At 38.3% G+C, this 24,402-nt stretch overlaps 1 protein-coding gene across 5 annotated transcripts in view; it reads left to right on the top strand.

Annotated features, from left to right (window-relative positions):
• ULK2 (unc-51 like autophagy activating kinase 2) overlaps positions 1-24,402 on the top strand; it is a 152,972-nt gene that overhangs the window by 92,772 nt on the left and 35,798 nt on the right. For all 5 annotated transcript variants that reach the window (XM_036920681.2, XM_036920682.2, XM_036920680.2 and 2 more), the window contains one exon: positions 10,251-10,311. In XM_036920681.2, coding sequence (XP_036776576.2) covers positions 10,251-10,311 — 61 coding nt within the window. The remainder of the gene's footprint in view (positions 1-10,250; positions 10,312-24,402) is intronic.

Below are 24,402 nucleotides of genomic sequence, written 5' to 3'. Positions count from 1 at the left end.
TCTAACTTAACTCACATAATGTGATGTTACAAACACAATCTAAAGGGTTTTTTTTCCTACTTTTTCTTCCTCCTCTATTTTTTATATATTAGGTATCATATTCTATACTCCTTGTCGATCCCTTGATTGATTTTGGGGATAGTTAATTTAATTTTGTATTTTCTTAGTAAGTAGCTGTTCTACTTTCTTTACTGTGGTTTTATTACCTCTGGTGACACATATTTAACCTTAGGAACACTTCGTTTATAGCAGTCCCTCCAAAATACACTGTAGAGATGGTTTGTTGGAGTTAAATTCTCTCAGCTTTTGCTTATCTGGAAATTGTTTAATCCTTCCTTCAAATTTAAATGATAATCTTGCCAGCTAAAGTAATCTTGGTTGGAGGCACTTCCACTTCATTGCATTAAATACATCATGCCACTACCTTCTGGCCTGTAAGGTTTCTGCTGAGAAGTCTGATGATAGCCTCATGGGCTTTCCTTTGTATGTGATCTTATTCTTCTCTCGGCTGCTTTTAATAGTCTGTCCTTATCCTTGATCTTTGCCATTTTAATCATTGTATGTCTTGGTGTTGTCTTCCTTCGGTCCCTTGTGTTGGGAGATCTGTGCATCTCCATGGCCTGAGAGACTATTTCCTTCCCCAGATTGGGGAAGTTTTCAGCAATTACCTTGTCAAAGACATTTTCTATCCCTTTTTCTCTCTCTTCTTCTTCTACTATTCCTATAATGCAAATATTGTTCCATTTGGATTGGTCACACAATTCTCCCAATATTCTTTCATGCCTAGACATCATTTTTTCTCTCTGTGCCTCAGCTTTTTTGTCTTCCTCTTCTCTAGTTTTATTTCATTTATTGTCTCTCCACTGTATCTAATCTACTTTTATTTATTTATTTTGGTATCATTAATCTACAATTACATGAGGAACATTATGTTTACTAGACACCCCCCATTATCAAGTCTGCCCCCACATACTGCGTTACAGTCTCTGTCCATCAGCGTATTAAGATGTTATAAAGTCACTCCTTGTCTTCTCTGTGTTGTACAGTCCTCCCCATGCCCCACCTCATTTTACATGCTAATCATAATGCCCTGTTTCTTTTGTCCCCCCATTATCCCTCCCTTCCCACCCATCCTCCCCAGTCCCTTTCTCTTTGGTAACTGTTAGTCCATTCTTGGTTTCTGTGAGTCTGCTGCTGTTTTGCTGCTTCAGTTTTTTCTTTGTTCTTATACTCCACAGATGAGTGAAATCATTTGGTACTTGTCTTTCTCTGCCTGGCTTATTTCACTGAGCACAATACCCTCGAGATCCATCCATGTTGTTGCAAATGGTAGGATTTGTTTTCTTCTTATGGCTGAATAATACTCCATTTGTGTATATGTACCACATCTTCTTTATCCAATCATCTCCTGATGGACACTTAGGTTGCTTCCATTTCTTGGCTATTGTAAATAGTGCTGTGGTAAACATAGGGGTGCATATGTCTTTTTCAAACCGGGCTGCTGCATTCTTAGGGTAAATTCCTAGGAGTAGAATTCCTGCATCAAATGGTGTTTCTATTTTGAGCTTTTTGAGGAACCTCCATACTGCTTTCTGCAATGGTTGAACTAATTTACATTCCCACCAGCAGTGTAGGAGGGTTCCCCTTTCTCCACAACCTCGCCAACATTTGTTGTTTGTCTTTTGGATGGTAGCCATCCTTACTGGTGTGAGGTGATATCTCATTGTGGTTTTGATTTGCATTTCTCTGATGACAAGTGATGTGGAGCATCTTTTCATGTGTCTGTTGGCCATCTGAATTTCTTCTTTGGAGAACTACAACTCCTCTGACCCTTTTTTAATTGGATTATTTGCTTTTTGTTTGTTGAGGTGTGTGAACTCTTTATATATTTTGGATGTCAACCCTTTATCAAATATGTCATTTATGAATATATTCTCCCATACTGTAGGAAGCCTTTTTGTTCTATTGGTGGTGTCCTTTGCTGTACAGAAGCTTTTCAGCTTGATATAGTCCCACTTGTTCATTTTTGCTTTTGTTTCCCTTGCCCGGGGAGATATATTCATGAAGAAGTTGTTCATGTTTATGTCCAAGAGATTTTTGCCTATGTTTTTTTCTAAGAGTTTTATGGTTTCACTACTTACATTCAGGTCTTTGATCCATTTTGAATTTACTTTTGTGTATGGGGTTAGACAATGATCCAGTTTCATTCTCTTACATGTAGCTGTCCAGTTTTGCCAACACCAGTTGTTGAAGAAGCCGTCATTTCCCCATTGTATGTCCATGGGTGCTCCTTTATCATATATTAATTGACCATATATGTTTCAGTTAATATCTGGACTCTCTGTCTTGTTCCACTGGTCTGTGTGTCTGTTCTTGTGCCAATACCAAATTGTTTTGATTACTGTCACTCTGTAGTAGAATTTTAAGTTGGGAAGCAAGATCCCCCTGCTTTATTCTTCCTTCTCAGGATTGCTTTGGCTATTCGGGGTCTTTTGTGGTTCCATATGAATTTTAAAACTGTTTGTTCCTGTTAGTTGAAGAATGCTGTTGGTATTTTGATAGGGATTGCCTTGAATCTATAGATTGCTTTAGGCAAGATGGCCATTTTGACAATATTAATTCTTCCTAGGCAAGAGCATGGGATGAGTTTCCATTTGTTAGTGTCCTCTTTAATTTCTTTTAAGAGTGTCTTGTAGTTTTGAGGGTCTTTCACTTCCTTGGTTAGGTTTATTCCTAGGTATTTTATTCTTTTTGATGCAATTGTGAATGGAATTGTTTTCCTGATTTCTGTTTCTGCTAGTTAATCATTAGTGTATAGGAAAGCAACAGATTTCTGTGTATAAATTTTGTATCCTGCAACTTTGCTGAATTCAGATATTTGTTCTAGTAGTTTTGGAGTGGAGTCTTTAGGGTTCTTTGTGTCATGGGTATCATGTCATCTGCAAATAGTTACAGTTTGACTTCTTCTTTACCAACCTGGATGCCTTGTATTTCTTTGTTTTGTCTCATTACCATGGCTGGGACCTCCAGTACTATGTTGTATAACAGTAGGGAGAGTGGGCATCCCTGTCTTGTTCCCGATCTTATAAGAAAGGCTTTCAGCTTCTTGCTGTTAAGAATGATGTTGGCTGTGGTTTTGTCATATATGGCCTTTATTATGTTGAGGTACTTACCCTCTATACCCATTTTGTTGAGAGTTTTATCATGAATGGATGTTGAATTTTGTTGAATGCTCTTTCAACATCTATGGAGATGATGATGTGGTTTTTGTCCTTTTTTTTGTTGATGTGGTGGATGATGTTGATGGATTTTCTAATGTTGTACCATCCTTGCATCCCTGTGATGTATCCCACTTGGTCATGATGTATGATCTTCTTGATGTATTTTTGAATTCGGTTTGCTAATATTTTGTTGAGTATTTTTGCATCTATGTTCATAAGGGATATTGGTCTGTAATTTTCTTTTTTGGTGGTGTTTTTTTTCCTGGTTTTGGTATTAGAGTGATGCTGGCTTCATAGAATGAGTTTGGAAGTATTCCCTCCTCTTCTATTTTTGGAAACCTTTAAGGAGAATGGGAATTATGTCTTCTCTATGTGACTGATAAAACTCAGCAGTAAATCCATCTGGCCCGGGGGTTTTGTTCTTGGGTAGTTTTTCGATTGCCAATTCAGTTTCATTGCTGGTAATTGGTCTGTTTTCATTTTCTGTTTCTTCCTTGCTTAGTCTTGGAAGGTTGTATTTTTCTAGGAAGTTGTCAATTTCTTCTACGTTTTCCAGCTTGTTAACGTACGGATTCTCATAGTATTCTCTAATAATTCTTTGTATTTCTGTGGTGTCTGTAGTGATTTTTCCTTTCTCATTTCTGAATCTGTTTATGTGTATGGATTCTCTTTTTCTCTTAATAAGTCTGGCTTTGGGATTATCTATTTTGTTTTTTTTTCTCAAAGAACCAGCTCTTGGTTTCATTGATTTTTTTCTTTTGTTTTATTTTTCTCAATTTATTTATTCTCTGATTTTTATTATGTCCCTCCTTCTCCTGACTTTGGACCTCATTTGTTCTTCTTTTTCCAATCTCAATAATTGTGACTTTCAACTATTCATTTGGGATAGTTCTTCCTTCTTTAAATAGGCCTGGATTGCTATATACTTTCCTCTTAGAACTGCCTTCGCTGCATCCCACAGATGTTGGGGCTTTGTGCTGTTGATTTCATTTGTCTCCATGTATTGCTTGATCTCTATTTTGATTCGGTGATTGATCCATTGGTTATTTAGGAGCATGTTGTTAAGCCTCCATGTATTTGTGAGCCTTTTTGTTTTCTTTGTACAATTTACTTCTAGTTTTATACCTTTGTGGTCTGAGAAGTTGGTTGGTAGAATTTCGATCTTTTTGAATTTACTGAGGCTCTTTTTGTGGCCTTGTATGTCTTCTATCCTGGAAAATGTTCCATGTGCATTTAACAAGAATGTGTATCCTGCTGCTTTTGCGTGTAGAGTTCTGTAGATGTCTATTAGGTCCATCTGTTCTAGTGTGTTGTTCAGTGCCTGTGTGTCCTTACTTATTTTCTGTCTGATGGATCTGTCCTTTGAAGTGAGAGGTGTGTTGAAGTGTCCTAGAATGAATGCATTACATTCTATTTCCTCCTTTAATTCTGTTAGTATTTGTGTCACATAAGTTGGTGCTCCTGTATTGGATGCATATATATTTATAATGGTTATATCCTCTTGTTGGGCTGACCTATTTATCATTATGCAATGTCCTTCTTTATCTCTTGTTACTTTCTTTGTTTTGAAGTCTATTTTGTCTCATACAAGTACTGCCACACCTGCTTTTTTCTCCTTATTGTTTCCATGAAATATATTTTTCCTACCCTTTACTTTCAGTCTGTGTGTGTGTTTGGGTTTGAGGTGAGTCTCTTGTATGCAGAATATAGATGAGTCTTGCTTTTTTAGCCATTGTATTACTCTGTGTCTTTTGATTGGTGCATTCAGTCCATTTACATTTAGGGTGGTTATGGAAAGATATGTACATATTGCCATTGCAATAGTACAATGCAAAAGGCTTTAGATTTGTGCTTACCAAAGGTTCAAGGGTAGCTTCTTTACTATTCAATCATCTAACTTAACTTGCTTATTAATCTATTTTAAACACAGTGTTATGATTCTTTATTTCTTTCCCTTCTTATTCCTCCTCCTCCATTCTTTATATGTTAGGTGTTTTATTCTGTACTCTTTTGTGTTTCCTTTGAGTGCTTTTGTGCATAGTTGATTTTATTTTTTGCCTTTAGTTAGTATTTGGTTGGTCTGCTTTCTTTGCTGTGATTTTATTTTCTCTGGTGACATCTATTTAGCGTTAGGAGTGCTTCCATCTAGAGCAGTCCCTTTAAAATATCCTGTAGAGGTGGTTTGTGGGAGGCAAATTCACTCAAATTTTGTTTCTTTGGGAATTGTTTAATCCCTCTTTCATATTTAATTGATAATCATGCTGGATACAGTATTCTTGGTTCAAGGCTCTTCTGTTTCATTACATTAAGTATATCATGCCATTCTCTTCTGTCCTTTAGGGTTTCTGTTGACAAGTCTGGTGACAGCCTGTTGGATTTTCCTTTGTAGGTGACCTTTTTTCTCTCTCTGGCTGCCTTTAATACTCTGTCTTTGTCTTTGATCTTTGCCATTTTAATTATTATATATCTTGGTGTTGCCCTCCTTGGGTCCCTTGTGTTGGGAGATCTGTAGGCTTCAGTGGTCTGAGAGACTATTTCCTTCCCCAGTTTGGGGAAGTTTTCAGCCATTATTTCATCAAAGACACTTTCTATCCTTTTTTCTCTCTCTTCTCCTTCTGGTACCCCTATAATGTGAATATTGTTGCGTTTGGATAGGTCACACAGTTCTCTTAATATTCTTTCATTCCTGGAGATGCTTTTATCTCTCTATGCCTCAGCTTCTCTGTATTCCTGTTCTGTGATTTATATTCCATTAATGGCCTCTTGCACCTCATCCAGTCTGCTCTTAAGTCCTTCCAGAGATTGTTTTATTTCTGTATTCTTCCTCCCAACTTGATCCTTTAGCTCTTGCATATTTCTTTGCAGGTCCATCAGCATTGTTAAGACCTTAATTTTGAATTATTTTAAAGGAAGATTGGTTAAATCTATCTCCCCTGGTCCTCTGTCAGGGGTTGTCTGGGTAATTCTGGACTGGACCCAATTCTTCTTCCTTTTCATAGCGATAGAAGTAGTTGTAGGCAGGTAGCACATGTGTTAGCTGGGAGAACAATGTCCCTTCCTCCTTGCTGCTCGCCCTGCCCTTCGCTCCCTGTGCCATTTATCCGCACTCCAGGAGCAGACTCTGTGTTAATTTCCTGAGCCACAGAGGGCAGGACAACCCAAAGCCCTACGGGGAGAGGCAGGTGCACCAGGTGTACTCTCCTGTGTGAACAGTGCCCCTTTATGCCTCTGCCTGCACTGGGCTGCTGCTCGCCGACGATGGCCCCGGGTGTGGCCTGCGTCGCTGTGCACTGGTTGGAGGTTCTGGGTGGCTGCTGTGGGCACAGCAGCTCCCAGGCTTTTCTATTGTGGCCACGCAGGAGTGGGAATGAAAGGCGGGCTGTTTATTGCTGTGAGGGGTTTCAGAGCTGCATTTTCACCTAGGTGGTTAGGTCACTTGAAGTTCCCTGGGATTCCCAGCTGCTGGGATGAGTGTGCTGGAATTATTCCGTCCAGCTGTGAAGTCCCTGTCCCTTTAAGACGTTCAAAAAGCACTCGCTTTTCTTTTGTCCCGAGGGAGACCTATGGGGACCTGCTCTTAGATTTTACTTTTCTGTTTCCCTACTATCCATGCAATGTGTGTCTGTGCTATCAGTGTGGATCACTAGGGCTAGTTAAATAGCAGTCCTGCACTTCCACTTCCCTCCCCGCTCCAACTCCTCTCCTCCCACTGGGGAGCTGGGCTGAGGGAATCACTTGGGTCCCGCCGTGCTGTGGCTTGTATCTTACCCCCTTTGTGAGATGCTGAGTTCTCGCATGTGTAGATGTAGCCTGGCTTTTGTAATGTATCCTCTGGTCTCTCTGTTAGGTGTAGTTTTATTTGTTGTATTTTCAAAAATATTATTGGGCTTGGGGGGAGATTTCTGCTGTCCTACTCACACTGCCATCTTCCCCTCTTTTTCCTAATCTGCTTTTAATACCCTCCATTGTGCTCTTCAATGATTGGATCTCTGAATAGAATTCATTCCTGAGTTCTTGAATATCTTTCTGTACCTACATGAGCATGGTAATGATTTTTATTTTGAACTCCCTTTTGGGGAGATTCATGATGTCGATGTCATTTAAATCTTTCTCAGGAGGTGTATTAATAATTTTACTTTGAATCAGGTCCCTTTTGCATTTCATATTCATATATGGCATCCTCTAGTGCCCAGAAGCTCTTCTTTCTGGAGCTGCTCAGCCTCTGAAGCAATGTCAGGGGTCACAGGGGAGTGGTATTGGTGCGTGGGGGTAGGAAAGAGTTCTTTCCTTCTTCCCAGTTGCTATGCCTGTCTCCACTGCCTGAACCAGTGGCCCGAGCGCACAGGTATAAGCCTCTACGTTTTGCATTTGTAGTTGCTGCAGACACATCTTCCCTCTGGCTGACCTAATGCCAGCGTAGGGCTTGCTGGTTTTTGAGCCACATGGGGCTGGCTGGGAGAAAGGTGCAGTAGGCTGTGTATCATGGAGGGGGTCTTTGGAGCTGTGTAGCCAGCCAGGGAGCTGGAGCACCTGAAAATCATGAAAGCTCCCAACCTGCTGGGCAGAGTACACCTGGACAATTTTGTCTACCTGTCCTTTCTCCTGAGCAGTATGCTCTGTGCAATCCTTGCCCCTTTAGCAACCCTCTAGCTAAGGGCTTCCTTATTAGGAAGACTCTCAGACTGCCCGCCTTTCTTTTATCCCAGAGCAGCCAGATATGGACCCCTACTTTCCACAAGCTGCTGGAATCTCAGTCTCTCCAGGAATTCTGCCTGTCTTAGCTTTCCAACCCCCTAATCATGAGAGTACCATGCAGCACCATGAAATCTAGGTTTGTGCTCCCAGAGCAGATCTGTAGAGTTAGGTATTCAGCAGTCCCAGACCTCCACTCCCTCCCCACTCCATTTCTCTTCCTCCCGCCAGTGAGCTGGGATGGGGGAAGGGCTTAGGTCCCACCAGGCTACAGCTTTGGTACGTTACTCTGTTCCATGAGGTCTGCTCTTTCCTCCAGGTGTATGCAGTCCGGCGCAGCCCTCTTTCCTTTTGCTCTTTCAGAATTAGTTGTATTAATTATATTTTCGTATTATATGCAGTTTTAGTGGGAAGCCTCTATCTCACCTCTCATGCCGCCATCTTTAATCCTCTTATTTTTACTGAATATTTAAAACCCACTGTTGAGGCCTACTTCAGAATAAAAGATTTCTTTCGGAATATTACTCCTCACTAACAATGCACCTGGCCACCCAAGAGCTCTGATGGAGATGTACGAGAGTAATGTCTTCATGCCTCCTAACACAGCATCCATTCTGCAGCCCTTAGAACAGGAGTCATTTCAATTTCAAGCCCGATTATTGAAGAAATAAATTTCATAATGCTATAGCTGCCACACATGGTGATTCTTCTGATGAATCTGGGCAAATATGAAACCTCTGGAAGGAATACATCCATTCTAATTCCATTGAGAACAGTTGTGATTCATGAAAAGAGGTCAGAATATTAACATTAGCAGGAGTTTGGAAGCAGTTGATTCCAATCCTCATGGATGACTTTTTAGTGATAGGTTCAAGACTTCAATGGAAGTGACTGGAGATGTGGGGGAAATAACAGAAGGGAACTAGAATTAGAAGTGGAGCCTGAAGATGGGACTGAATCGCTACATCTCATGATATAACTTTAACAGGTAAGAAGTTGCTTCTTATGAATGACCACACAGAGTGATTTCTTTGAGATGGAATCTACTCCTGGTGAAGATGCTGTGAAGATTGTTGACATGAGAAGCAAGGATTAGAATATTACATAAACTTAGTTGATGAAACAGCAGCCGGGATTGAGAGGGTAGACTCTGATTTTGAAAGAAGTTCTGCTGTGGCTAAAACGCTATGAAACAGCATCACATGCTACAGAGAAATCATCATGAAAGGAAGAGTCCATCAACCCAGCAAACTTCACTTGTCTTATTTTTAAAAATGGCCACAGTCATGCCAACATTCCCCACCTGCCACCCTGATAAGGCAGCAGCTGTGATCATCGAGACAAGACTGTCCACCAGAAAAAAGATCACAACTCTCTGAAAACTCAGATGATGCTAGCACTTTTAGCAATAAAGTATTTTTTAATTCAGGTATGTACATTGTGCTTTTAGACATAATGCTATTGCATACCTAAGACTACACTATAATGTAAACAATTTTTATACACACTTGAAAACAAAAAATTAATTTGACTTGCTTTATTGTAATATTTGCTTCATTCTGGTGGTCGGGAACCAGACCTGCAATATCTTTGAGGTATGCGTGTGTATTATTTGGTCAACACAGCTTATATCAGCATATATTAATTGTTTCTTTACAGCCATTTAAAGTCACACAGGGCAATGGGATATAGTGGATGTAACAGCAACAAGGAATGAGGGGCCCCTGCAATCTGAGCTGTGCATATTCCCATATGCAGTTGTCTTGGGGAGATGAAGGCCTGTGGCATGTGATACTGTGTCAGAGAGGCCCCGACTTCCATGACTTCTTATTCAGCAACCCATACAAGCCCCATGAGAGTGTTATGCAAGAAGATGGTGGTGCTCCTTTGTTTACAGTTAGTTCTGCTAGAACATGATATGTGTTCCTAAAAATGACCACACCCTGCAGAATTGTTCAGTAAAAACCAGTTTATGGCCAAATTGGGATTAAGGACACAACACTCAAAATCTGTGTCAGTGTCACATTAAAATGAACATGATGAAAAATGGTAGCACAGTTTTTGTATATGTTAAATCTGTGTAAATATATATAGACACAGCAATAAATATGACACTTTACCTTGAAAAGACCGAAGTGGACATTGAAAGGGGTGCAGACTGTGAATTAAGCTGGGTGCCATGTTCTCTGCTCACCTGTTGTCACTCATGGATGAAATCACACCATAAGCAACGAGTAAATTTGTGTTGTGCTCAGTTGTTTGCTAATCATATTGGAACAATTTACATTTTTGAAGTGGGTGGTGTATATCAGAACTATTTTTCTTTTTCTTCTTTAGATGATATGCCAATGGGACCTGCAGGCAGATGTGCTTCAAATGAATTCTTGGTGTGTGGAGGGTATGTTTACATGTATTTAACTACAAGAATTTCCTTATTTTATTTTATTTTTGGTAGATAAAGGTATAGAAGTTTGACATGTTCTTGATTCTGAAATTCGCTTGTTTCACAACTAATTCTTTAAAAATTTTTTAATTGTGGTAACGAACACATATTTAATTGTAGTGAAATCTGTTGTCTCAACTATTTTTAAGTTTATAGTTCAGTAGCATTAAATATATTCACAGTGTTGTGTAACAGATCTCTAGAACCTTTTCATCTTGCAAAACTAAGACTCAGTATTCATCATGTAGCAATACTCCCCATGTCTCTTACCCCTGGCGATGCAAACCATCATTGTAGCTTTTCTTTCTATGAATTTGCTGACATTAGATAATTCATACAAGTAGAATCATACATGTCTTTTTGTGCCTGGCTTAGTTCACTCAGCATAATGTCCTCAAGGTTTATCCATGTTGTAGCATGTGTCAGAATTTTATTTCCATTGTATATAAACACGATGGTTTATCCATTCATCTGTCAGTGGATGTTAGGGTAGCTTCTACCCCTTCGCTCTTATAAAGGTGCTTCTAGGAATGTGAATGTGCTAATATCTGTTTGAGCTCCTGCTTTTAGTTCTTTAGTATATGTACCAAAAAGTGTGGTTGCTAGATCTTATATAATTCTATTTTTATTTTTTTGAGGAGCCACCATACTCTTTTTCTATAGTAGTTGCACCATTTAACATTCCTACAACAGTGTACAGTGTACACGGGTTTCAGTTTCTACACACCCTTGGCAACACTTGTTATTTTCTGTTTTTTGTTGTTTTTTAAAAATAACCATCTTGGAGTTTTCTAAAGATGGCACTTGAGTAGGGAGGAGGATATTCCCCAAAACCATATATATTTTGAAAATACAGTAAATACAAGTATTCCTAAAAGAAAGACCAGAAGATACAGTACAACATTCAGGCTGCATCGACATCTGCAAGAACTCAGCATCTCACAAAAAGGGTAAGATACAAAGCCATGACCCAGTGGGACCTGAGCACTCCCCCAACCCCAGCTCACTGGTGGGAGGAAAAGAATGGGGAGGGAGTGGAAGCACAGGACTGCTAAATAACCAGCCCTAGTAATCTGCACGGGGAACACAGACACACATTGCACGGTGTACTGGATATTAGAGAAAGGGAAAAGTAAAATCTGAGACTGAGACTGCAAACAGGTCCCCACACTGGCTTCCCTGGGACAAAAGAAAAGCAGGCGCTTTAAAAGTCTTAAAGGGACAAGGGGTTAACAGGTAGACAAAATCGTCCTAGCACACTCAGCCCAGCAGCCTGGGAGTTTTAAGGAACTTCAGGTGCACTAGTCCCCTGGGTAGTAATGCAGCTCCGAAGCCCCTCACGGCGATAAGCAGTCTGCTTTTCATTCCCCCTGGCTGGGACTGCAAGCAAACAGGCTGACTGCGACTGCTACCCCACCCACAGCAACCACACAGAGTCTTCTCCCAGTGTGTAGCTAACCGGGAAAGACCCAGAGGCTGCCCCTTGCATGCAGCTGCCCGGCACAGGCAGAAGAAGCCAGCACAAAGTCCGGAAGGCACGAAGGGGAATCATTCTCACAGGAGAACACATTTTGCTCATCTGTGACCCCTCCTAGTGCCCTAGACTATCCCGAGGGCTGCCCTGCCCTTGGCAGCTCAGGGGATTAACCCAGAGACTGCTCCCTGTGTGTGGTTAACCGGCACAGGTGGTGGAGAAGGGCAAGGTGACCAGCAAGCTGGAAGGAACTTTGTTCTCCCAGCTGACACATGCAGCACTCACCGGAGATCACTTCTATCACCATGAAAAGGCAGAAGAATCTGATCCAGTACAAAATCATTCAAATGCCAGAGAGAGGGCCTGGTGAGGTTGATATGACCAATCTACCTGAAAAAAGAATTCAAAATAAAAAAGTCATAACCGTGCTTATGGACCTCCAGAGAAATATGCAAGAGCTAAGGGATGATGTCTGGAAGGAGATAACAGAAATGAAACAATGGAAGGACTTAAGAGCAGATTGGATGAGGTGCAAGAGACTTAATGGAATAGAAATCAGAGAACAGGAATACAGAGAAGCAGAGGCAGAGAGAGAAAATCTCTAGGAATGAAAGATTAAGAGAACTGTGTGTGACCAATCCAAATGGAACAATATTTGCATAATCGGGGTGCCGGGAGAAGAAGAGAGAGAAAAAGGGATAGAAAGTGTCTCTGAAGAAAGAATTGCTGAAAACTTCCCCAAACTGGGAAGGAAATAGTTTCTCAGACCATGGAAGCCCAGAGATCTCTCAATACAAGTGACCCAAGGAGGACAACCCCAAGATATATAATAATTAAAATGGCAAAGATCAAAGACAAAGACAGAGTATTAAAGGCAGTCAGAGAGAGAAAAAAGATCACCTACAAAGGCAAACCCATCAGGCTGTCATCAGAGTTCTCATCAGAAACCTTACAGGCCAGAAGAGAATGGCATGATATATTTAATGCAACAAAACAGAAGGGCCTTTAACCAAGAATACTGTATCCAGCACAGTTATCATTTAAATTTGAAGGAGGGATTAAACAATTCCCAGACAAGCAACAATTGAGGGAATTTTCCTCCCACAAATCACCTCTACAGTGTATTTTAAAGGGACTGCTCTAGATGGAAGTACTCCTAAGGCTAAATAGATGTCACCAGAGAACATAAAATCACAGCAAAGAAAGCAGACCAACCAAATACTAACTAAAGACAAAAATAAAATCAGCTATCCACAAAAGCACTCAAGGGAAACACAAAAGAGTACAGAATAAAACACCTAACATATAAAGAGTGGAGGAGGAAGAATAAGAAGGGAGAGAAATGAAGAATCATCAGACTGTGTTTATAATAGCATAATAAGTGAGGTAAAGTTAGATGGTTAGATAGTACAGAAGCTACCCTCAAACATTTGGTAACCAAGAATTCAAAGCCTGCAATGGCAGTAAGTACATATCTGTCGATAATCACCCTAAATGTAAATGAACTGAATGCACAAATCAAACGACACACAGTAATAGAATGGATAAAAAAAGAAAGACCCATCTATATGCTCTTTACAAGAGACTCACCTCAAACCCAAAGACATACACAGACTAAAAGTGAATGGATGGAAAAAGGTAATTCATGCAAACAATAGGGAGAAAGAAGCAGGAGTTGCAGTACTTGTATGAGACAAAATAGACTTCAAAACAAAGAAAGTAACAAAAGATAAAGAAGGACATTACATAAGTAAAGGGGTCAGTCCAACAAGAGGATATAACCATTATAAATATCTCTGCACCTAACACAGGAGCACTGACATATGTGAAACATATACTAACAGAATTAGAGGAAATAGAATGCAATGCATTCATTTTAGGAGGCTTCAACAGACCACTCACTACAAAGGACATATCAACCAGACAGAAAATAAGTAAGGACACAGACACTAAACAACACACTGGAACAGATTAACCTAACAGACATCTACAGAACTCTACACGCAAAAGCAGCAGGGTACACATTCTTCTTAAATGCACATGGAACATTTTCCAGAATAGACCACATACTAGGCCACAAAAAGAGCCTCAGTAAATTCAAAAAGATCGAAATTCTACCAACCAACTCTCAGACCACAAAGGTATAAAACTAGAAATAAATTGTACAGAGAACAAAAAGGCTCACAAACACATGGAGGCTTAACAACATGCTCCTAAATAATCAATGGATCAATGACCAAATTAAAATAGAGACTAAGCAATATATGGAGACAAATGAAATATCAACAGCACAATGGCCCAACTTCTATGGGATGCAGCAAAGGCAATTCTAAGAGGAAAGTATATAGCAATCCAGGCCTATTTAAAGAAGGAAGAACAATCCCAAATGAATAGCCGAAAGTCACAATTATTGAGATTGGAAAAAGAAGAACAAATGAGGTCCAGAGTCAGGAGAAGGAAGGACATAATAAAAATCAGAGAATAAATAAATGAAATTGAGAAGAATAAAACAATAGAAAAACATCAGTGAAACCAAGAGCTGGTTCTTTGAGAAAATAAATAAAATAGATAAGCCCCTCACCAGACTTAGTAAGAGAAAAGAGAATGTACACACAGAGAATCAGAAATGACAAGGGAAAAATCGTGACAGACCCCACAGAAATACAAAGAATTATTAGAGAATACTATGAAAATCTATATGCTAAAAACTGGATAACCTAGAAGAAGTGGACAACTTCCTAGAAAAATACAACCTTCAAAGACTGACCAAGGAAAAAACAGAAAATTCAAACAGACCAATTAGAAGCAATGAAATTGAATCAGAAATAAAAAAACTACCCAAGAACAAAACCACTGGACCAGATGGATTCACCGCTGAATTTTATCAGACATTTAGAGAAGACATAATACCCATTCTCCTTAAAGTTTTCCAAAAAATAGAAAAGGAGGGAATACTTCCAAACTCATTCTATAAAGCCAGCATCACTCTAATACCAAAACCAGACAAAGACCCCACCAAAAAAGAAAATTACAGACCAATATCCCTGATGAATATAGATGCAAAAATGCTCAGCAAAATATTATCAAACCAAATTCAAAAATAAGTCAAGAAGATCATACACCATGATCAAGTGGGATTCATCTCAGGGATGCAAGGATGGTACAACATCAGAAAATCCATCAACATCATCCACCACATCAACAAAAAGGACAAAAACCACATCATCTCCATAAATGCTGAAAAAACATTCGACAAAATCCAACATCCATTCATGATAAAAACTCTTAACAGAATGGGTATAGAGGGCAAGTACCTCAACATAATAAAGGCCATATATGACAAACCCATAGCCAACATTATACTTAACAGTGAGAAGCTGAAAGCTTTTCCCCTATGATCGGGAACAAGACAAGGATGCCCACTCTCCCCACTGTTTTTCAACATAGTACTGGAGGTCCTAGCCACAGCAATCAGACAAAATAAAGAAAGAAAAGTCATCCAGATTGGTAAGGAAGAAGTTATACTGTCACTGTTTGCAGATGACATGATATTGTACATAAAAAACCCTAAAGACTCCACTCCAAAACTAGTAGAACTAATATCTGAATTCAGCAAAGTTGCAGGATACAACAAAACAAAGAAATCTGTTGCATTCCTATATACTAAAAATGAACTAGCAGAAAGAGAAATCAGGAAAACAATTCCATTCACAATTGCATCAAAAAGAAAAAAATACCTAGGAATAAACCTAACCAAGGAAGTGAAAGACCTATACCCTGAAAACTACAAGACACTTGGGAGAAATTAAAGGGGACACTAACAAATGGAAACCCCTCCCATGCTTTTGGCTAGGAAGAATTAATATTGTCAAAACAGCCATCCTGCCTAAATCAATCTACAGATTCAATGCAATCCCTATCAAAATACCAACAGCATTCTTCAATGAACTGGAAGAAATAGTTCTAAAATTCTTATGGAACCACAAAAGACCCTGAATAGCTAAAGCAATCCTGAGAAGGAGGAATAAAGCAGGAAGGATCTTGCTTCCCAACTTCAAGCTCTACTATGAAGGCACAATAATGAAGACAATTTAGTACTGGCACAAGACAGACTCACAGACCAGTGGAACAGAATACACAGTCCAGATATTAACTGAAACATACATGGTCAATTAATGTATGATAAAGGAAGTATGGATATACAATGGGGTATTGACTGCCTGTTCAACAGCTGGTGTTGGCAAAACTGGACAGGTACATGTAAGAGAATGAAACTGGATCATTGTATAACCCCATACACAAATGCAAATTCAAAATACATCAAAGACCTGAATGTAAGTCATTAAACCATAAAACTCTTAGAAAAAAACATAGGTAAATTCTCTTGGACCTAAACATGAGCAACTTCTTCATGGTTGGCCATGGGAAGCAAAAGCACATATGAACAAATGGGACTATATCAAGCTGAAAAGCTTCTGTACAGCAAAGGGCACCATCAATACAACAAAAAGGCATCTACAATATAGGAAAATATATTAATAAATGATATATCCAAAATATATAAAGAGCTCATGCACCTCAACAAACAAAAAGTACATAATCCAATTAAAAATGGGCAAAGGATCTGAACAGACACTTCTTCAAAGAAGAAATTCACATGGCCAACAAGCACATGAAAAGATGCTCCACATCACTAATCATCAGGGAAATGCAAATTAAAACCACAATGAGATATCACCTCACACCAGTTAAGATATCCACCATCCAAAAGACAGGCAACAACAAATGCTCATGAGGTTGTGGAGAAAGGGGAACCCTCCTACACTGCTGGTGGGAATGTAAATTAGTTCAACCATTGTGGAAAGTAGTATGGAGGTCCCTCAAAAAATTTAAACTAGAAATATCATTTGACTCAGGAATTCTACTCCTAGGAATTTACCCTAAGAATGCAGGAGCCCAGTTTGAAAAAGACATATGCACCTCCATATTTATCGCAGCACTATTTACAATAGCAAAGAAATGGACCTAAGTGTCCATCAGTAAATGAATGAATAAAGAAGATGTGGTAAATATACGCAATGGAATATTATTCAGCCATAAGAAGAAAACAAATCCTACCATTTGCAACAACATGGATGGAGCTAGAGGGTATTATGCTCAGTGAAATAAGCCAGGTGGAAAAAGAGAGTATCAAATGATTTCACTCATCTGTGGAGTATAAGAACAAAGAAAAAACTGAAGGAATAAAACAGCAGCGGAATCACAGATCTGAAGAATGGACTAACAGTTACCAAAGGGAAAGTGACTGGGGAGCATAGGTGGTAAGGGAACAGTAACGGGGGAAAAGGAACATTATGATCAGCACACATAATGTGGTGGTGGGCATGGGGAAGGCAGTACAACACAGAGAAGACAAGTAATGATTCTGTACCATCTTACTATGCTGATGGACAGTGACTGTAATCGGGTATGTGGTGGAGACTTGATAATTGGGGGAGTCTAGTAAACATAATGTGGCTCATGTAATTGTACATTAATGATTCCAAATAAATAAATAAAGAAAACTGGCAGTGGAAAAAATTAAGAAATATAAAATAATAAATAAGTGAAAAAAAGAAAGCAAAAACACCAAAAAAAAAAAAAATTCGCAGCAGCCAAGGATTTGATATTTTAATGTATTTTAAATGACAGTGAAGATTCTGTTGCCTTAGTAGAAGAAAAAAAAACAAAATAACCATCTTAATGAGAGTTAGGTGATATCCATTATGGGTTTTTTTAAATGTTTCTGTAATAAGTGATTCTGTGCATTTTTTTGTATACTTTTTGGCTGTTTATATATCATTTTTGGAGAAATTGTCTATTTGAATTGATTTGCCCTTTTTAAATTGTTTTTTTTTGTAGGTGGTTTGAATTTTTTATGTATTTTGGATATTAACCCTTTAACAGATTCATTATTTACACATATATTCTCCTGTTCCATAGGTTGTCTTTTACTTTATTGATGTGTCCTTTGAGCCCAGAAATTTTAAAATTTGGTGTCCCAGTTACCTACTTTTTTGTTTTTTTGCCTGTGTTTTTGCTGCTATATTTAAGAAATTATTGTCCAATCCAATGTCATGAAGTTTTTCTCCTTTGTTTTCTTGTAGGAGTTATATAGTTTAAGTCATATGTTTAAATCTGTAATTCACTTTGAGTTAGTTTTTGTATATTCAGGTAAGGTAAGATTACAACTTATTTATGTTGCATGTGGATATCTAGTTTTCCCAGCACTGTTTACTGAAGAGACTGTCATTTCTGACTTGAGTAGTTTTGGCACTTTGGTTGAGTATCATTTGTCCTTATATGCAAGGGTTTGTTTGTGGGCTCTGTTCTGTTGCATTGATCTCTGACATTATGCCAGTACCACACAGTTTTGACTGCTGTAGTTCTGTCATATATTTTGTAATCAGGAAATGTTAGATCTCTGATTTTTTTCTTTTCCAATATTGTTTCAACTTGTCAGGATCCTTACAGATTCCTTATGAGTTTTAGGATAGATTTTTCTGTTTCTGCAAAAAATACCACTAGAATTTTGAAAGGAATTGTGTTGATCTCTGTATAGATGTCTTTGGGTGGTATTGATATCGTAACAATGTTGAACCTCAGTCCATGAAGGCAGAATTAAAAAAAAAATTCTTTCAGCAGTCTTTTGTAGTTTTCAGTATATAAGTCTCTTGCCTTCTTTGTTAGGTTTATTTCTAAGTATTTTGTTCTTTTTGACGCTATTGTAAATGGGATAGTTTTCTTAATTTCCTTGTTGGATTGTTCATTGTTAGTGTGTGGAAATGCAGGTGATGTCTATGTGTTAACTTGTATCCTCCAACTTTGCTGAATTCATTAGTTCTGATGAATGTTTTTATAAGTGAAATCTTTAGGGCTTTCTACATTTAAGATCATGTTATTAGTGAACAGAGATAATTTTCCTTTTTCCTCTCAGATTTGAATGCCTTTTATTTTTTTTTTCTTGCTTAATAACTCTGGCTAGGAATTCTATGCTGTGTAGAAGTGGTGAGTGTGGGCATCCTTCTCTTGTTCCTGATTGTAGAGGAAAGACTTTCAGTCTTTCACAATTGAGCATGTTAGCTGTGGCTTTTTCATATGTGTTGTGGTAATTTCCTTCTATTCCTAGTTTGTTAAGTGTTTTTATCATGAAAAGGATATTTTGTTAAATTTTTTCTTCATCAAATTAGGTGATTTTTATTCTTCATTTGGCTAATATAGCATATTATAAATCCCATTTGTTCATGGCATGTATGATCCTTTTAATGTGTCAATGCATTTGATTTGCTAGTATTTTGTTGAGGATTTTTGTATCAGATTTCTTCAGGGATATGCATTCTTGTAGTGTCTATGTCTGGCTTTGGTATTAGGGTAATGCTGAAATCATGGAATGAGTTTGAGAGTGTTCCCTCCTCTTTAATGTTTTGGAAGTTTGAGGAGTATTGGTGTTAATTCTGTAAATGTTTGGTAGAATTCACCTGGACTTATAACCACTTACTCATTATGGGTCTGTTCAGATTTTCTTTTTTCACGATCCAGTCTTGGTAGGTTGTGTGTTTGTAGGGATTTATCCATTTGTTCCAGGTTTGTGATTTGTTGGCAAGCAGTTAATTGTTCATAGTTTCTCTTCTAATCCTTTTTATTTCTGTGTCATTAAGAAATGTAATATCTCACATTTCTGATTTTGAGTGTACTCTTTTTTTTTTCGCTAATTGTCAATTTTGTTGGTCTTTCAAAAATACCAATTCTTTGGTTCTTCAATTTTTTCTATTTTTCTATTTTCTCAATTGTGTTTATCTCAATCTAATCTATATTATTTCCTTCCATCTGCTAGCTTTCAGTTTAGTTTGTTCTTTTCTAGTTCCTTGAAGGATAAAGTTACATTGTTGATATAAGATCTTTCTTTTTTAATGTGTTTACAGCTATAAACTTCCATCTTAGAGCTACTTTCACTGTACCCCATACATTTTGCTATGCTCTGTTTTCATTTTCATTTTTCTCAAGATATTTTCTGACTTTTTGTGATTTATTCTTTGATCCACTGGGTGTTTTAAGAGTGTGTTGTTTAGTTTCCATGTATTTGTGCATTTGCTAGCTTACCTTCTGCTTTTGATTTCTAGTTTATATCCATTGTAATTAGGAAAGATACTTTGTATGATTTCATTCAGTGTTTTAAAATTTGTAAAGGTTTGTTTTGTGGCCTAACATATGGTCTACCCTGGAGAATGTTTCTGTGCTCTTGATAAGAATGTGTATACTTTCTGGTAGGTTTACTTGGTATGTAAGTGTTACTCAAGTCCTCTGTTTCTTTATTGATCTTTTGTCTGGTTGTTCTATACATTATTGAAAATAGGGTATTGAAGTGTCCAACTATTGTGGAATTGTCTGTTTCTCTCTTCAGTTCAGTCAGTATTTGCTTCATATATTTGGCAGTGCTGATGTTTGGTGAATAAATATTTGTAGTTTTTATATCTTCCTGGCTAATTGACCCTTTCGTCATTATATAATGCACTTTTTTGTGTCATAACAGTGTTTTACTGGAAGTTTATGTCTTACGGCTTTTTGTTCCTCATTTCCTATCTCACTACCTTTGAGTTTTGTTGATTTTATAGTGATATGGTTGGTTTCTTTTCTCATTTCCTATTATGTGTATTCTATAGATTATGGTAATCATTACGATTACATAAATCACAGCACTGTATTTTAAATTGTTAACAATTTCAATTATGTACAAAAGTTTACTCCTATGGAGAGATATACTGCTCATCCCCCCCTTTATGTTTCTTGATGTCACAATTGCTTCTTTATATATTGTGTATGCATTAATGTAGATTAATAGTTTTTTTGTACTTTTGTCTCTTAGATTCAGTATAAGAACTGGGACACACTGATCTCAAAGGAGACAGAAAAAGTGATGGCAGAACTACATAATGGCTCTGAAAGCTTCTGTTCTGCCGTCAGTCTGTTTCCTTCTTCTTTGAGAACAGCATGTCCCAAATGGGAGCTTCTCTTTGAACCTGCTTCCCAGGGTCTGTGGCAGGGAGTACATGAGGGAGTGCAGAAATAGGTCCATAGGGAGGAAGTGGGTATTGGGGAAACAGCCCCACTCTACCACAAGAATTAAGTGCAAGTGGAAACAGAAATATGTAAAGAAAGTTAAAAATCATGCTGTATGCATAATTAAAATGGTTTGATGCAGGTGAAAGAGTTGTTTATTCTTCATGGAGTCATTAAGATTTTGTATCTCCATATCCCAATAGCTCTCATTTCATATGACAATTCTTGTAATTTCAGTAAATTCTTAAGAAAATAGCCTCACTTTTATTGAAATTATTTTGAAATGTTTTATTGTATTGAAATGAGTAACTTTTATCTAGTGGTCAGAAATTTTTGTTGAAAACTAGTTGTAGTCTTATAGTAATATATTAGGAAAATAAAATTCAGGATATATAATTCTACTTTCTAGTATCCATTGGGGAACATACATTGAGAGAAATACATGTGCATGTTTGATATTAGCTAAAGCCCTTGAAACTCATAATCTGAAGTTTTTGGCATGCAGTACTTTGGCATTAACTGGGCACAAGTTTAGTCTTTCAATTTAGGAAAACATTGCCCAGGTAAGGAGCATAAGAATGAATTTACAGTGGAGTGTAAAACATAATTAGACATGAGAGTGGAGAAAAGATTGCAGTGTGAGAAGTGAGGCAGAAATTCCCCCCCAAAACCACATATAATACAAAAATACAGCAAATGCAACCAATCCTAAAAGAGTGACCAGAAATAAGATTGCACCAGCCAGTCTCCATCTGGGAAAAGAGAATACCTCCTGGAAAAGGGTAAAGTAACAAAGCCATGACCCGGCAGGACCCAAGCCCTTTCCCCACCCCAGTTCACTGGCAGGAGGAAGAGAAACAGAGCAGGGAGTGGGTGGAAGCCTGGGATTGCTAAACACCCAACCATAAAGATCTACTCCAGGAGCACAAACCCATACTATATAGTGCTCTGGAGATTAAAGGAGTTGAAAAGCAAAGTCAGAGACTGAGATTCCAGCTACTTGTGGAGAACAGGTTCCCACAGCCAACTGCTCTGGAACAAAAGAAACGGAAGCACTTTGAGAGACTCCCCAACAGTAAGAGGGCAGCTAAAGGGGAAAGGATTACACAGAGCTTGCTGCTCAGGAGAAGGAACAGGTGGACAAAATCCTCCCAACACACTCGGCCCAGCAGGTTGGGAACTTTCATGAGCTTCAGGTGCTCCATTCTCCTGGCTGACAATGCAGCCCCAAGGCCCCCCACTGCATAAGCAGCCTGCTGCTACTTCCTCCTGGCCAGTGCCTGTGCACAAATCTGCTGCCCCCACCATTGCTTCAGGTCAGCCGGAGGGCAGCTCCAATTACAGGGGCTTAATGCAGAGGCTGTTTCCTGAGCGTGTGGCTAACTGGCCCTGACAGTGGAAGCAGGTACTGGAAGTAGGAAAGAGCACTGTCCTCCGGGTAGGCATTGGCACCACTTGCCTGCAACCCCCGCCATTACTCCAGGCCAGCAGGAGTAGAATTACCGGGTCAAATGGTATTTCTATTTTAGTTTCTTGAGGAACCTCCATAGTGCTTTCCACAATGGTTAAACTAATTTACATTCCCACCAACACTCCTTTCTCCATTTGCCAGCATTTGTTGTTCCTTATTTTTTGGATGTTGGCCATCCTAACCGGTGTGAGGTGGTATCTCATTGTGGTTTTAATTTTCATTTCCCTGATAATTAGTAATGTGGAACATCTCTTCATGTGCCTGTTGGCCATCTGAATTTCATCTTTGGAGAAGTGTCTGTTCAGTTTGTCTGCCCATTTTTTAATCGGGTTATTCGCTTTTTGGGTGTTGAGGTGTGTGAGCTCTTATATTATTTTGGATGTTAACCCCTATTGGATAAATCATTTACAAATATATTCTCCCATACTGTAGGATGTCTTTTTGTTCTACTGATGGTCTCCTTTGCTGTACAGGAGCTTTTTAGTTTGATGTAGTCCCATTTGTTCATTTTTGCTTTTGTTTCCCATGCCCAAGGAGATTTGTTCAGGAAAAAGTAGCCCATGTTTACATTCAAGAGATTTTTGCCTATGTTTTTTTCTAAGAGTTTTATGGTTTCCTGACTTACATTCAGGTCTTTGATCCATTTTTAGTTTACGTCCATGTATGGAGTTAGACAATAATCCAGTTTCATTCTCTTACATGTAGCTGTCCAGTTTTGCCAACACAAGTTGTTGAAGAGGCTATCATTTCCCCATTGTATATCAATGGCTCCTTTATTGTATATTAATTGGCCATATATGGTTGGGTTTATATCTGGGCTCTCTAGTCTGTTCCATTGGTCTGTGGTCTGTTCTTGTGCCAGTACCAAATTGTCTTGATTACTATGGCTTTGTAGTAGAGCTTGAAGTCGGGAAGCATAATCCCCTCTTCCTTCTCAGCATTGCTTGGGCTATTCATGGTCTTTTGTGGTTCCATATGAATTTTAGAACTATTTGTTCTAGTTCATTGAAGAATGCTATTGGTATTTTGATAGGGATTGCCTTGAATCTGTAGATTGCCATTTGACAATATTAATTCTTCCAATCCATGAGCACAGGATGTATTTCCATTTATTGGTGTCTTTTTAAATTTCTGTCTTGAGTATCTTGTAGTTTTCAGAGTATAGGTCTTTCACCTCCTTGGTTAGGTTTATTCCTAGGTATTTTACTCTTTTTGATACAATTGTGAATGGAATTGTTTTCTTGATTTCCCTTTCTGCTAGTTCATTGTTAGTATATAGGAATGCAACGGATTTCTGTGTTTTGTGTCCTGAAACTTTGCTGAATTCAGTTATTCTAGTAGTTTTGGGGGTTCATTCCTTAGGGTTTTGTATATACAATCTCATGGCATCTGCAAACAGTGACAGTTTATTTTCTTTGTTACCAATTTGGGTGCCTTTTATTTCTTTTTTTTGTCTGATTGCCATGGCTAGGACCTCCAGTACTATGTTGAATAGAAGTAGGGAGAGTAGGCATCCTTGTCTTGTTCCCAATCTTAGAGGAAAACCTTTCAGCTTTTCACTGTTAAGTATGATGTTGGCTGTGGGTTTGTCATATATGGCCTTTTATTATGTTAAGATACTTCTTGTTCTCTATACCCATTTTGTTGAGAATTTTTATCACGAATGGGTGTTGAATTTTGTTGAATGCTTTTTCATCATCTATGGAGATGATCATGTGGTTTTTGTCCTTTTTTTGATGTGGCATATGATGTTGATGGATTTTAGAATATTGTACCATCCTTGCATCCCTGGAATAAATCTTTTTAATGTATTTTTGAATTCAGTTTGCTAATATTTTGTTGAGTATCTTTGCATGTATGTTCATCAGAGATACTGGTCTATAATTTTCTTTTTTGGTGGGGTCTTTGCCTGGTTTTGGTATTAGAGTGATGCTGGCATCATAGAATGAGTTTGGAAGTATTCCCTACACTTCTACTCTTTAGAACAGGTTAAGGTGAATGGGTA

Source organism: Manis pentadactyla, chromosome 4 (genome assembly GCF_030020395.1).
Source record: "Manis pentadactyla isolate mManPen7 chromosome 4, mManPen7.hap1, whole genome shotgun sequence".
NCBI classification, from domain to species: domain Eukaryota; kingdom Metazoa; phylum Chordata; class Mammalia; order Pholidota; family Manidae; genus Manis; species Manis pentadactyla.
Note: the sequence above shows the minus strand (reverse complement) of the source record. Positions and strands in the feature narration are given on the sequence as shown.